At 49.1% G+C, this 15,869-nt stretch overlaps 1 protein-coding gene across 1 annotated transcript in view; it reads right to left on the bottom strand.

Annotated features, from left to right (window-relative positions):
- Window positions 1-3,824: 3,824 nt before the first annotated feature.
- LOC148443006 (venom factor-like) overlaps window positions 3,825-15,869 on the bottom strand; it is a gene marked incomplete at its 3' end in the record, with an annotated part of 75,409 nt that continues 63,364 nt past the window's right edge. The window contains exons 23-25 of the mRNA XM_088463401.1: window positions 15,596-15,755; window positions 14,289-14,390; window positions 3,825-3,975 (exon numbers count right to left, since the gene is read on the bottom strand). Of these exons, the coding sequence (XP_088319527.1) occupies window positions 3,825-3,975; window positions 14,289-14,390; window positions 15,596-15,755 (413 nt within the window). The remainder of the gene's footprint in view (window positions 3,976-14,288; window positions 14,391-15,595; window positions 15,756-15,869) is intronic.

Genomic DNA, 15,869 nt, shown 5'->3' with positions numbered 1-15,869 from the left:
AGATGCAGACATCGGTCTCCCTGTGACCTATGTGTTATGTCCTGCAGGTGCCATTACTATACCTGTAGATGCAGCCATCAGTCTCCCTGTGTCCTATGTGTTATGTCCTGCAGGTGCTATTACTATACCTGTAGATGCAGATATCGGTCTCCCTGTGTCCTATGTGTTATGTCCTGCAGGTGCCATTACTATACCTGTAGATGCAGACATCGGTCTCCCTGTGACCTATGTGTTATGTCCTGCAGGTGCCATTACTATACCTGTAGATGCAGACATCGGTCTCCCTGTGTCCTATGTGTTATGTACTGCAGGTGCCATTACTATACCTGTAGATGCAGCCATCAGTCTCCCTGTGTCCTATGTGTTATGTCCTGCAGGTGCTATTACTATACCTGTAGATGCAGATATCGGTCTCCCTGTGTCCTATGTGTTATGTCCTGCAGGTGCCATTACTATACCTGTAGATGCAGACATCGGTCTCCCTGTGACCTATGTGTTATGTCCTGCAGGTGCCATTACTATACCTGTAGATGCAGACATCGGTCTCCCTGTGTCCTATGTGTTATGTCCTGCAGGTGCCATTACTATACCTGTAGATGCAGACATCAGTCTCCCTGTGTCCTATGTGTTATGTCCTGCAGGTGCCATTACTATACCTGTAGATGCAGACGTCAGTCTCCCTGTGTCCTATGTGTTATGTCCTGCAGGTGCCATTACTATACCTGTAGATGCAGATATCGGTCTCCCTGTGTCCTATGTGTTATGTCCTGCAGGTGCCATTACTATACCTGTAGATGCAGCCATCAGTCTCCCTGTGTCCTATGTGTTATGTCCTGCAGGTGCCATTACTATACCTGTAGATGCAGACATCAGTCTCCCTGTGTCCTATGTGTTATGTCCTGCAGGTGCCATTACTATACCTGTAGATGCAGACGTCAGTCTCCCTGTGTCCTATGTGTTATGTCCTGCAGGTGCCATTACTATACCTGTAGATGCAGATATCGGTCTCCCTGTGTCCTATGTGTTATGTCCTGCAGGTGCCATTACTATACCTGTAGATGCAGACATCAGTCTCCCTGTGTCCTATGTGTTATGTCCTGCAGGTGCCATTACTATACCTGTAGATGCAGACGTCAGTCTCCCTGTGTCCTATGTGTTATGTCCTGCAGGTGCCATTACTATACCTGTAGATGCAGATATCGGTCTCCCTGTGTCCTATGTGTTATGTCCTGCAGGTGCCATTACTATACCTGTAGATGCAGACATCAGTCTCCCTGTGTCCTATGTGTTATGTCCTGCAGGTGCCATTACTATACCTGTAGATGCAGCCATCAGTCTCCCTGTGTCCTATGTGTTATGTCCTGCAGGTGCTATTACTATACCTGTAGATGCAGATATCGGTCTCCCTGTGTCCTATGTGTTATGTCCTGCAGGTGCCATTACTATACCTGTAGATGCAGCCATCAGTCTCCCTGTGTCCTATGTGTTATGTCCTGCAGGTGCCATTACTATACCTGTAGATGCAGACATCAGTCTCCCTGTGTCCTATGTGTTATGTCCTGCAGGTGCCATTACTATACCTGTAGATGCAGACGTCAGTCTCCCTGTGTCCTATGTGTTATGTCCTGCAGGTGCCATTACTATACCTGTAGATGCAGATATCGGTCTCCCTGTGTCCTATGTGTTATGTCCTGCAGGTGCCATTACTATACCTGTAGATGCAGCCATCAGTCTCCCTGTGTCCTATGTGTTATGTCCTGCAGGTGCCATTACTATACCTGTAGATGCAGACATCAGTCTCCCTGTGTCCTATGTGTTATGTCCTGCAGGTGCCATTACTATACCTGTAGATGCAGACGTCAGTCTCCCTGTGTCCTATGTGTTATGTCCTGCAGGTGCCATTACTATACCTGTAGATGCAGATATCGGTCTCCCTGTGTCCTATGTGTTATGTCCTGCAGGTGCCATTACTATACCTGTAGATGCAGACGTCAGTCTCCCTGTGTCCTATGTGTTATGTCCTGCAGGTGCCATTACTATACCTGTAGATGCAGATATCGGTCTCCCTGTGTCCTATGTGTTATGTCCTGCAGGTGCCATTACTATACCTGTAGATGCAGACATCAGTCTCCCTGTGTCCTATGTGTTATGTCCTGCAGGTGCCATTACTATACCTGTAGATGCAGATATCGGTCTCCCTGTGTCCTATGTGTTATGTCCTGCAGGTGCCATTACTATACCTGTAGATGCAGACATCAGTCTCCCTGTGTCCTATGTGTTATGTCCTGCAGGTGCCATTACTATACCTGTAGATGCAGATATCGGTCTCCCTGTGTCCTATGTGTTATGTCCTGCAGGTGCCATTACTATACCTGTAGATGCAGACATCAGTCTCCCTGTGTCCTATGTGTTATGTCCTGCAGGTGCCATTACTATACCTGTAGATGCAGCCATCAGTCTCCCTGTGTCCTATGTGTTATGTCCTGCAGGTGCTATTACTATACCTGTAGATGCAGATATCGGTCTCCCTGTGTCCTATGTGTTATGTCCTGCAGGTGCCATTACTATACCTGTAGATGCAGCCATCAGTCTCCCTGTGTCCTATGTGTTATGTCCTGCAGGTGCCATTACTATACCTGTAGATGCAGACATCAGTCTCCCTGTGTCCTATGTGTTATGTCCTGCAGGTGCCATTACTATACCTGTAGATGCAGACGTCAGTCTCCCTGTGTCCTATGTGTTATGTCCTGCAGGTGCCATTACTATACCTGTAGATGCAGATATCGGTCTCCCTGTGTCCTATGTGTTATGTCCTGCAGGTGCCATTACTATACCTGTAGATGCAGCCATCAGTCTCCCTGTGTCCTATGTGTTATGTCCTGCAGGTGCCATTACTATACCTGTAGATGCAGACATCAGTCTCCCTGTGTCCTATGTGTTATGTCCTGCAGGTGCCATTACTATACCTGTAGATGCAGACGTCAGTCTCCCTGTGTCCTATGTGTTATGTCCTGCAGGTGCCATTACTATACCTGTAGATGCAGATATCCGTCTCCCTGTGTCCTATGTGTTATGTCCTGCAGGTGCCATTACTATACCTGTAGATGCAGACGTCAGTCTCCCTGTGTCCTATGTGTTATGTCCTGCAGGTGCCATTACTATACCTGTAGATGCAGATATCGGTCTCCCTGTGTCCTATGTGTTATGTCCTGCAGGTGCCATTACTATACCTGTAGATGCAGACATCAGTCTCCCTGTGTCCTATGTGTTATGTCCTGCAGGTGCCATTACTATACCTGTAGATGCAGATATCGGTCTCCCTGTGTCCTATGTGTTATGTCCTGCAGGTGCCATTACTATACCTGTAGATGCAGACGTCAGTCTCCCTGTGTCCTATGTGTTATGTCCTGCAGGTGCCATTACTATACCTGTAGATGCAGATATCGGTCTCCCTGTGTCCTATGTGTTATGTCCTGCAGGTGCCATTACTATACCTGTAGATGCAGACGTCAGTCTCCCTGTGTCCTATGTGTTATGTCCTGCAGGTGCCATTACTATACCTGTAGATGCAGATATCGGTCTCCCTGTGTCCTATGTGTTATGTCCTGCAGGTGCCATTACTATACCTGTAGATGCAGACATCAGTCTCCCTGTGTCCTATGTGTTATGTCCTGCAGGTGCCATTACTATACCTGTAGATGCAGATATCGGTCTCCCTGTGTCCTATGTGTTATGTCCTGCAGGTGCCATTACTATACCTGTAGATGCAGATATCGGTCTCCCTGTGTCCTATGTGTTATGTCCTGCAGGTGCCATTACTATACCTGTAGATGCAGACATCAGTCTCTTTGTGTCCGGCAGCTTTCCGGCTCTGGCCAGGGCATACGTAGTGATTGCAATAGAATACGGTTTCTTCAGAGATTCATATTCCTCACTTATGAATGTTGTTGCTAGATCAATGCTGCTACGTAGATTCTGTGTGCAAAAATATAGCTTTTTTAAACAAGAATTTCTACAATAGACAAAAGTATAAAAAGATCTGTTGGACACAGGAGACAAAAAACTGACACATGCTAAGCCACCAGTTAATGCATACCTCCTGGCCCTCAGTCCCTCCCACGCTTCCCTCTATGCTAGCTCTGATTGGCTCTCATGAGACAACGAGAGCCAATCAGTGTGCAGCCCTGGTCCTGCAGCAGCAGACACTCACCAACAACAAGAGATATGGTAAGAACTTACCTTTGTTATCTCTGTTTCTACGAAGTCCATAGGGTCCACAGGGTTGACCTTGGGGTATAGCTGGATCTGGATCCACGGGCACCACGCAGTTAAAGCTTTGCTGCTCCCAGGATGAACTTTGGTCCGTCCTCCTCTATACCCCGCCCCGGCCACAGGCACCTCAGTTGGTAAGCAGCTAAGGCCGGAGGAGGAGACTAAACAGAGAGAAGGAAGACTGGAACACACAAGAAACCATACTCACAGAAATGGGAGATGGAAAACCGGTGACCAGCCACACAGCCCATTTGAAGCCAGGTGCGTCAGGGCGGGCGCCCTGTGGACCCTATGGACTTCGTAGAAACAGAGATAACAAAGGTAAGTTCTTACCATATCTCTTGTTTTCTACTTCAGGGTCCATAGGGGGTCCACAGGGTTGACCTTGGGGATGTCCCAAAGCAGTTCAACTAAGGGCGGGGACGCTCCTGTGCTGAAAGGATAACCCGGCGCCCAAAGGATGCATCCTGAGAGGCGAAGGTGTCAAACGCCTAAAACCTCAAAAACGTCTGAATTGAAGACCAAGTGGCCGCCTTACACAGTTGAACAGCAGAGGCGCCACGTCTACCAGCCCAAGAGGGACCCACAGAACGAGTGGAATGAGCCTTAACAGAGGCTGGCACAGGTAAACCCTCCTGCGCATAAGCCTCACAAATAACTTAACGAAGCCAACGGGCTATCGTTTGCTTGTTGGCAGGCCAACCTCTCTTGTGAAAACCAAAGAGGACAAACAAAGAATCCGACTTCCTAACCGAAGCAGTCCGGTCCACGTAGATTCTAAGTGCCCGGACTACATCTAAGGAAGCCTCACCAGCGGAAAGATCAGGTGACTGAAAAGCTGGCACAACAAGTTCCTGATTAATGTGGAACTTTGAGACCACTTTGGGCAAAAACTCAGGACGAGTGCGGAGCACCGCCCTGTCCTGGTGAAAAATCAGAAAAGGGGGGCGACAGGAAAGCGCCCCCAATTCTGAAACCCTCCTGGCAGAAGCAATTGCCAGGAGAAAAATGGACTTAAACGTCAGCCACTTGAGCTCCACCGACTCAAGCGGCTCAAAAGGAGGACCCTGCAAGACCCGCAGTACCACCGCCAAGTCCCACGGAGCCACTGGAGGCACGAAGGGAGGCTGGACCCTGAGAACACCTTGGAAAAAGGTGTGAACGTCTGGCATTGTAGCAATCCGTCGCTGAAACCACACGGACAAAGCAGACACATGAACCTTCAGAGAGGCCAGGCGTAAGCCGAGGTCCAAACCCGATTGAAGAAACTCCAAGATTCTGGAAACCCGGAACACCTGCGGATCATAGTTTCTGGATTCACACCACTGAAAATAAGTGCACCACACCCTGTGGTAAATCCGCGCGGAAGCAGGCTTGCGTGCCCTAAGCATGGTACCAATGACCGAACTGGAGAAACCCCTAGACCTCAAGACGGCTGTCTCAAGAGCCACGCCGTCAAAGACAGCCGACCCAGATCCAGGTAAAGGCAGGGCCCTTGAGACAACAGGTCCCGACGCTGAGGAAGAAGGTACGGAGCGTCGATGGAGAGGCACCTCAGATCGGAGTACCAAGGACGTCTGGGCCACGCCGGAGCCACCAGCACGAGCGTGCCGCCGTCCTGCTTGAATTTCCGCAGAACCCGAGGAAGCAGGGATATCAGAGGAAACAGATACGCCAGGTGAAACGTCCATTTCACCGACAGAACGTCTACCAGACAGGCGCCCGCGTCTCTTGTCCTTGACCCGTAAACGGGCAACTTGGGATTGTGACGGGAGGCCATCAAGTCCAGCTCCGGCAGCCCCCACCTGTCCACGAGTAGCTGAAACACCTCTGGGTGAAGCGACCATTCCCCGGGATGCACGTCGTGACGGCTGAGGAAGTCCGCCTCCCAATTGAGGACTCCGGGAATGAAGACTGCCGAGATCGCTAGAACGTGACACTCCGCCCAAGCAAGAATGCGAGACACCTCCGACATTGCTGCCCGACTGCGAGTTCCCCCTTGGTGGTTGATGTACGCCACCGTGGTGGCATTGTCGGACTGCACCTGAACCGCCCTTCCGTGAAGAGCGGGGCCGGACGACTGCAGGGCCCTGTACACAGCCCGCAGTTCCAGGATGTTGATGGGGAGAAGTGCTTCTTCCGTGGACCAACGACCCTGAAGCGATAATGAGCCGGTCACTGCCCCCCAACCCCGGAGACTGGCATCCGTCGTGAGCAGGACCCAGTCCGGGATCCAAAAGGGGCGCCCCTCGACCAGATGCGCCGTCTGAAGCCACCAAGCCAAAGACTGCCGAACCTCCGGGGACAACACCAGCATCTGAGAGCGGATCCGGTGAGGTAACCTGTTCCATTCCGATAGAATCAGCCCCTGCAGGGGCCGGGAATGGAACTGGGCAAATTCCACCATGTCGAATGTCGACACCATGGACCCCAGAACTCTCATAGCTGAATGGACCGACAGGCGGCAACTGCTCAGGCAACTGTGTATCCGCCGCTGCAGGGAGGAGACCTTCTCCGGAGTCAGGAAAATCCGTTGCTGACGAGAATCCAGCAGGGCTCCCAAATGAACCATCCGCTGTGATGGAATCATGGAGGACTTCTTCCAGTTTATCAACCACCCGTGTGCTTGAAGACAAGCAATGGTCAGGTGGAGATGTCGAAGAAGCACCTCCGGGGAGTTCGCCAGCAGCAGAAGATCGTCCAGGTACGGCAACAGACATAGACCCTGACCCCGAAGGTGGGCAGCCATAACTGCCATCACCTTGGTGAACACCCTCGGAGCCGTGGAAAGGCCAAAAGGCAACGCCCGAAATTGGTAGTGATGGTTCAGGATAGCAAACCTCAGATACCGCTGATGTGCCGGTGCTATGGGCACATGGAGATAGGCGTCCTGGATATCGAGGGAGACCATATAATCCCCGGGTTCCATTGCCAGAATGATGGAACGTAACGTTTCCATCCTGAACCTGGGAACTCTGAGGTATCTGTTCAGAGACTTCAAATTCAGGATAGGGCGATGAGAACCATTGATTTTCTGTACCAGAAACAGAGTAGAATAGTACCCCGTCCCGCGCTGAGACTGCGGAATGGGAACAATGACCCCTGCTTGTAGCAAGGATTCTATAGCTACCTGAATCTGACCAGCTTTGGTCTTGTCCAGAGAAGGACTCGTACAGAAAAACTGGTGGGGCGGCCTGAACCGAAAAGACAGGGCGTACCCCTGAGAGACTACTTCTCGAACCCAGGCATCCGTGGTGGTATTGTGCCAACACTGGGCGAATTGGAGAAGTCGGCCTCCCACTCTGGGGTCCTCCAGAGAGAGGCCCGTCCCATCAGGCAGCAGGCTTATCCTCCTGCTTGGAAGAAGGGCGCCGAGCACTCCATGCCTGCTTCTTGGGCTTGGGTGCGGCCTTGGTCGCCGAATGTCTCGGGAAGGACTGGCCCTTGGCCTTACCCTGAACCCGAAAAGGACCAAAAGGCAGAGCTCCTCACTTTAGCCGGCGCAGAGGCCGAAGGGAGGAAAGCCGACTTGGACTTAGCCAAAGTATCCACTATTTTGTCCAAATCCGGACCAAATAGTAAATCACCATTAAAAGGCAAGGCCTCCAGACCCTTTTTTGAATCTGCATCAGCCCTCCAGGACCTCAGCCACAGGGAGCGCCGAGCAGACACCGCTGCAGCCGACACCCTAGAAGTGAGCAGGCTGGCATCCAAAGACGCTTCCCCGATATAGGAAGCTGCATCCCGCATCTGTCCCACTAACGCTCTCTGGATATCCGGAGCCTCATCAGGAAAGGTATCCTCCAAGACATTGGCCCATGCCTCAATGGCTTTAGCCACCCAGGAGATAGCCATGGACGGGCGAGCCACCTCCCGGAAAGAGAATAAATGGACTTTAAACAAGTCTCCACCTTCCTGTCCGTGGGATCCTTCAAAGAGGAGATAGACGGCAATGGCAGCGTCACGCTTTTGATCAAGTGGGTAACGTGGGAATCCACCGCCGGCGGAGTCTCCCATTTCCTGCAATGAGCTTCAGGAAAAGGATAGTTCGCCGCCAACCTCTTCTGTGGATGGAACCTCTTACTGGGTAATTGCCAGGCCGCCGCCATATGATCCGATAATTGATCAGACAGGGGGAACACAGTTGAAGTCACCTTGGCCTTTTTAAAATTAGGAAACTTCGACCTAGGAGCCGGCGCATCATCCTCAACATGTAGGATAGCCCGCACCGCCCTAACTAAGGTTGGAACATTAATGGAGGACTTAGCTTCCACCTCCTGCCCCATGACATCAGAGTCAGAGTCCTCATGGATTTCTCCATCATCTGAGCACACTTCCGAGTCCGACAACTGCGCAGCTAGTGAACTCACAACACATCACCTTGCAACATGGACTGAAACTCCGAGGATGAAGCCGCCAGACTCTGTACGGAGCTGGAGAGAACATCCACCCAAGGCAGAGGAGTCGTCGGAGCAAAACTCTGCAAAGGCACTACAGACTGACGCGTCCCTGGGGAAGACTGCACATACACAGGCAGTCCCGAGTAAGGACCCACAGTCTGGGCCCCGGGGGGAGACCGCAACATTTGTGGAACACCCGGGGAATGGGGGATGGTGGGCTGCGGCAACGCCCTAGATGGGACCGCTGATGGGACCGATAACCGGTCCGCAATAGACGCCAGCACCTGTGAAAACATCGCCCAAGGAGGGTCCTGTGATACAGGGGGGTTGGAGGGGCCCGGTACCAGCTGGCACCGCCCGCACAGACCATCCTGAGATAAGTCCTCCCCATCAACTCCAGCAGCACAGCGTCTGCAGGAAAATAGCACAGGAGCCACAGAGCGCTCAGTCTCCTCATCAGACATGATACCGTAAATCACAAGAAATAGGTATCACCAGAGGAATTACGGTTTTAACACCCGCGCACTCACCAGTATGCGACACAACAGCCCAGATATGGTACTGTGTAGCACACAACAGTATGTGACTGACCCCACTAATACGTGTTTTATACAAGTGAGGGTCTCAGAAACAACGCCCTTCCCCCACACACCTGCCGGGCCGTAGGAGAAGGAAAGGGATAGTTATAGGCTGACAGCAAGGAGAATAAGTCACAGACAGGCAGCACTAGCAATAGTCACATACAATGCAGAAAAGTTAGTACTCACTGCACCTTCCGCTACAATCAACCTCCCAGATTCAGTGTCTGGGAGGGCTATAGCGCTGTGTACACTGTCCTTTAGCAGGGGAGAGGTACACAGGGGGACCGGTCCACTTGATACCGGCTGGGAGTCTGCGATGTGCCAGTAAAGATGGCCGCCGGAGACCTCAGAGGAGGAGTGGCCGTAAGATAAGAGCAGCTCAGCGACGCCAGACTGCTAGTTGAAAGGCGCGCTGAGCTGAGGGGAGGAGCCGCTAGACAGGGAAGGCTGCCTCCCCTGGCTAGCAATTAACCCCCGGGTTGCCGGTCCCGCTACCAGCCTGTTACCCTGGTGGTCTAGCGGACACGCGGGGTATTCCTCAATTGAGGGGGAGCCCGCCGCCGCCGCTAGCGCCTCCGGTCTGTCCCCAGAGACCGGAGGCTTCTGACTGCATACAAAGTATCCACGGGCCGCCGCACGCGGCGACCCGCGGCTTACCTGATCCCCGTCGCATCCGGCAGCAGTCAAGGGAGTCCCCAGAGCCCGGCTAGTACAGGCTCTGGGGTCCCGCCGCGATCCCCAGAGCTGTACTGGCATCGCGGCGCCAGCGGGGAGAAGGAGCGGCAGCGTGGACGTCTTAAAGGACAGTCTGATGCTGCCGCTCTAAAAGTGTAAAAAAAGTATAAAAAAATAAAAAAATGTCTCTTTTAAAATAAAGCTTAGGGGCTGCTCCTGCAGCCCCACTGCGACAGGGTGACCCGACTCCGGCCGGGCACCAACTAAAACTGAGGTGCCTGTGGCCGGGGGCGGGGTATAGAGGAGGACGGACCCAAGTGCATCATGGGAGCAGCAAAGCTTTAACTGCGTGGTGCCCGTGGATCCAGATCCAGCTATACCCCAAGGTCAACCCTGTGGACCCCCTATGGACCCTGAAGTAGAAACACACAGATGCAGACATCCAGTGTCAGCTGTGACATAGCAGCAGGGGAAGGGACAGTGTTTCTCTCTCCTCCTAGTCCTCAGCTCTGCCTGGCTGGCCTCAGCTGTTTTTTTTTTTTTCTTCTCAGGCTCCAAGCCCCGCCCCCAATCCCCCCCCCTTAACTAGTCATATTAATAGTTTTTGCCATTTAATTCTTTTGATGTGATGGTTAGTTACCATCACATCGAAAGGTTTGATGGTGGAAGCCCTGCCATCATATGATGGTAGGCTTCCGATGTCCATCCCTAGTTGTAATTAACATTATGTTGACATTTTGGCAGCCATCATTTTAACTGTTACATTTTAATTGCTGACATCTTGACCCTGTCGACATTTCAAACTGTCTATATATTGAATGTATAAATTAGGTCCATGTCTAAATTATGTACCTGTCAACATTTTGACTTCCTAAATTTTGACTGTCTACGTATAGTCCCATGTCGACAGTTGGATTATCTAAGTATTCAATATGGAGCGAAAACTCAGTTTTTGTGATGTTTTCGCACCGATTACGTAATTTTCGCAGGATTTGGTTTTACACCGTATTCAATTTCAAAGACTTTTCGCAGGTTCGAAAAGTCTTTGAAAAAAAACGGGGATAACTTTTCACCACTGAATAGGTGGCGAAAAAAAGTGCAGAATTGGGGTTTAGGGGTGCAGGCTTAAAAAAAATAGCCTGCACCCCTGGGAATGACATTTTAAACATAACTGTGTCAAAAAAAAGTTTTTAAAAAAATAGGGACACCCCAAAAAATTAATTTAAAATTTGAGGTAAAAAAAAAAATGGGAAAAAATTGTTTAAAACTAGGGAAATAGGTTCAGGGCTATTCTGTAAGTATGTGGCAGGTGTATTCTAGAATAGATTATTAGCGGCAGGTGCATAGTTGCAGAATTTAAAAAAAATTACTTTAGGGACATAAAAATATGCTAGTACCCATTTTCATGTACCCCAAATTTGATGGGACCACTTAAAAAAATGAAAAAAATAACCTAAGTGCTCTTCTGCATCACTTCTTCAATGTCGGGAAAAAAGCACCTGCTGCGGCTATTTAAATCCCCGACTTTCATTTGCAGGCTAAGACGGGGTACCCATAGTGATGCCCCATGTTTTTACAGTTTTAGGGGGGTCCTACAATTTATTCCAGATAAATTTCATTTTTTATCGCAAATCCCACTTCGCAGGTTCCCGTTTTCGTAGGTTTTATATTGAATACGGGGATAAAGCGGGCGCGCGCCCGATACTTTATCCCAGAAAAATCTCTGATGTGGAGCGAAAAGTCAAGCATGGACTTTTCACTCCCATATTGAATACCCCTGTATGTGTCTATGTTTTGAATGTCTGAATTATGGCTGTCTAAGAAATGTACCCGACCCCAATACGTTATACAAAATAATGGAGTCACAGAAGGTGCAATAAGGTCTGCTGTATATGTGTTCTACTATAGAAAATGTCATTAATGGACTGAAGTCTACATAATACAAACCCTAAACCGTTCATTGTCAGATAAGTTCAGTTATGTCTGAGTTGTCTGCCTGTCTATCTACTGTAGGTACCCAGAGGCAGTCAGACATCTGTTGAAGAGCTGGACTAAGCTGGTGGTAGAGAAGAGAATCAAATCCTTAACTGTCCGTACTATGTACTATCTATGATTTGGTTCCGGTACCAAAATTGTTTGCAGTTGATTTTAAGTTTGCAATGTGCTTACTCACTGTGGGTCTGACTGTGTTGGATGCATCTTTTCCTGGATGCACATCTGCAACTTTATGCAAATGCCATTGCACAACCCTTCCCTGGTGTACAGCCATGTGTCCCAATGTGCAAGTACTGAGACGCCTCTTGTCAGTGTCCATATATGCTGAAATAACTGTGGGTGCGACTTTAGAGGCACCATCGGTCGTACAATGGAAAGCTCCACCTGCCTTACATTGCCGCTGCATCAGGCACTGGGGCAGATGTATGAAAAGCCGAAGTGGCATCAGCGCACGTTATATGTGCGCTGACACCGCTTCTCCCCATGTACTTTATGTATATGTGCCCCTGTCATTATCGGCACTGCTATCTACAAGTTCAGCTGACCGTTCCGCCCCCTGCAGCTGTTGCTATCGACAGCTACAGCATGGCGATGTCCTGCTGTGGGGGGTTGCCGGCTCCAGGGCACTAGGCTGATGTGCTGTGTACTCAGGCAGGGATCGCCGGAGGGGGGGTGGGTTATCACTCCCCACTCCGGCTGATGAGATGTTCATACATCTCATCGTTAGTGCTTCCTGCTTCACCTCGGTAAAGAGGTGAAGCAGGAAGCGTTATAGCAGCACCAGGGCCGCCATCAGGGGGGGACTGCCGGGCCTGTAGTCCCGGGCCCGGAGAGAGAGGGGACCCGGATGTTGAAATTAATGGATTGGTCACTATTCTATGGGAAGCCAGGGAGAAGACCTAGCACTGCGCAGGCAGCATTCCAAATACGTTGCCAGCCGCGAGCCAATTACAGCTCGCGGAACGGCAGCCAATCAGGAGCGGCCACTCCTGATTGGTTGCTTGCAGAACGACAACCAATCAGGAGCAACTGCTCCTGATTGGTTGTCCCGCGAGCAGCCAATCAGCAGCGGACGCTCCTGATTGACTGCTAGTCCGCGAGCTGTGATTGGCTCGCGGTCAGTGCCATATTTGAAGTGCCACCGACACCGACGCTTTCAAGCTGGCTGCCCCTGCATAACTGCATTGCTGCGGCCCTGCAACCCGGGCCCCGCTCTCTCCGGACCAGTAAATAGGTAAGTACATAAGTCCTCCTTTCACTGCTCGTCCGCCCCCCCAAGTCCAGACAGCATCCCCTGCCCTCTGCCTCTCCCCTACTCCTAACAGCCCTCCCCCCCCTGTGCCTCCCCCCTACTAAAGTCTTTCCTACCCTGCCCCCCCACCAATAAGGTTCAGCCTTCCCTGCCCTAAGCTCTCTCAAGGGGGGGGGCTGCCTATTTTATTAGTACCGTGCCCCACAATTTCTGGTGGCAGCCCTGAGCAGCACAATAAGTATCGCTATAATACATCTTCCCCATCAGAATCGGGACCAATTTCTTCTTATTTATTTTTAAATAAGCCTACTACAGAGCCCAATAGTACATGCATATTGATATTAGAAGCATAATGCAATTTGGTCAATGTTTATTGTAATGTTAATGTCCCAGATGCTACACTGTTTAATGAACTGGACTTTTCACAATCCATAGCCTACAGCGATTTCAGCAGGAGAAAGGGGGTTCGGACTATAGACAGACAGTAATTAGTTAGACGATGTCTTGATAGACACCAGATGTTAGACAGTTAATAGTTAGACAAGGATAAAAGTTCGACACAGACAAAAGTCAGACACACTAAAGTTAGACATGTAAAAAGTTCGACAGGTACAAAAGATCGACAGGGTCAAAAGTTCGACATGAAAAAGATCGACACAAACATGGTCGACACATATTTTTTTTGTAGGTTTAGGGTTAGGCACTTACTGGAGGGATAGGGTTAAGCACTTACCCTGACGGTTAGGGTTAGGCACCAAGGGGAGGGTTAGGGTGAAGATTAGGGCTAAAAAAAAAATAAAAAAAAACTGTCGACCATTCTTTGTGTCAACCATTTTCATGTCGAACTTTCGACCCTGTCGACCTATTGTACCTGTCAAACTTTTTATATGTCTAACTTTAGTGTGTCTGACTTTGTTTGTGTCTAACTTTTTTCCCTGTCTAACTATTGACTGTCTAACATCTGGTGTCTATCTAGACATTGTCTAACTAATTACTGTTTATCTCTTATACCACAACCGGAGAAAGCAGGACAGAGCACATAAGGGATAGCTCTACGCAGGCAATGGTGGGTGAAAGGGATGAAAGGAGGTGAAACATACTCCAGTCACTTACAGAAACCTCTCCGGTGCAGCTTGTCTCACTCCCCAGCATAGCAATGAGGACGAAGGCTGTGAGTGTAGACTCCAACTCTTTAGCTCCCTTTGTTATCCCACCCTGAACAAAAGACAGACGGAGAACAGACATGGGTCTCTGTAATACAGGTGGTCATGAAATTCACTATGACTGTGTAACATACTATGGGTGAAAGCCTTGGAGAGAGAGAAAGTGTAGAGAGATAAAATACCAACCAATCAGCTCTTAACTCTCACTTTGACAGTTAGGAGCTGATTGGTTGGTACTTTATCTCTCCCCAAGGCTTAGCGCACCTCACCCACAGTGTGTAAAATGACACCAGCAGTTTTACATATGTGTTGTCATAAGGATATTAACAATTAGTATTGAAGCACCGTTTACATTATTTATCACAAACAAATATGAGTCCTAGATAAAATCTGACTTAATATACGTTCAAACAGTCTGTATGCATTGAAGCTACAATCAGAGTTATAAATAACAAGCCATTTATTTATTATTAGTGATCATACTTATCATACCGTGTTTTATGGAAGAATTTTTCAGTCATTCTCATCAGTCCATGCCCTAATGGAGCTTACAATCTACATTCCCTATCACATGGACACAGATACAAACTGATTAACTATCTTGTACCACAAACCAAGATGTGGCATTGTGCCCCATTTAACAACCAATTCCCATGTAGTGTAGGTATAACTATAGTATTATTATGCTATGAGAAAGCTGTGGTAGCGAAACGCGTGTCAGTGTATCCACTGCTACAATACACTATGGTTTGAAACCAATATAATACAGAGAGAAATCTGTTGAATGTTTTTTAGGAAACAGATATGTATTTAAACACCATACAGAAAATAAATGTTATAAAACATCTAGGGCAGTTAATCTGCTATAAGAGAGAGACACTATATACTGTACAGATGTGACAAATCTCTATGTATTTTGGAAAGAGAGGTGTACGCTCACACCACAGAGATAATACACAATAACCATACCACACCATTTTGTTATTTTTTAAAGATGTATTTGATGATTAGGACATGAGCACTTAACTGCATTCAGTCTTCACCACCTTACATGTAACCAATCTCATCACAGCAACATGAGATGAATTTACAGATATTGAGAGGCTAAAACTTAAATACTGCTAGGAACAAGGTCCCCGACTAATTTCAGGCTCTAATCAAACCATAAATCCTTGATGTCATATGCAAAATGTAGAAAATGAAGCTAATACCCTCAACTTAAAAACAATGCCCCAGCTACGAAGTGCTAGTACATACCACCATCTCCTGTTCATAGACTGGTGCATCCTCCTGGAATAACCCATCCGGCTTCTGTTTATTCAGTATCAGCCACTTCACAGAACTACACAGTACATTTTTATCAATGTCGATTAGGTTTGCAGCCAAGGCAAAGACTTTCACCACGTAAGCAGTGAGCCTAAGGAGAAGACACCCCAGTGAGACAATGACAAACTAGGACACACAGAGAAGCTGAAATAAAGGGGGTGAGGGGGAGATACTGTACGTTGAGCAGTGGAGGAGTAATGGGTAA

This window comes from Taudactylus pleione, unplaced genomic scaffold (genome assembly GCF_031769625.1).
Source record: "Taudactylus pleione unplaced genomic scaffold, aTauple2 ptg001357l, whole genome shotgun sequence".
NCBI classification, from domain to species: Eukaryota; Metazoa; Chordata; class Amphibia; order Anura; family Myobatrachidae; genus Taudactylus; species Taudactylus pleione.
Note: the sequence above shows the minus strand (reverse complement) of the source record. Positions and strands in the feature narration are given on the sequence as shown.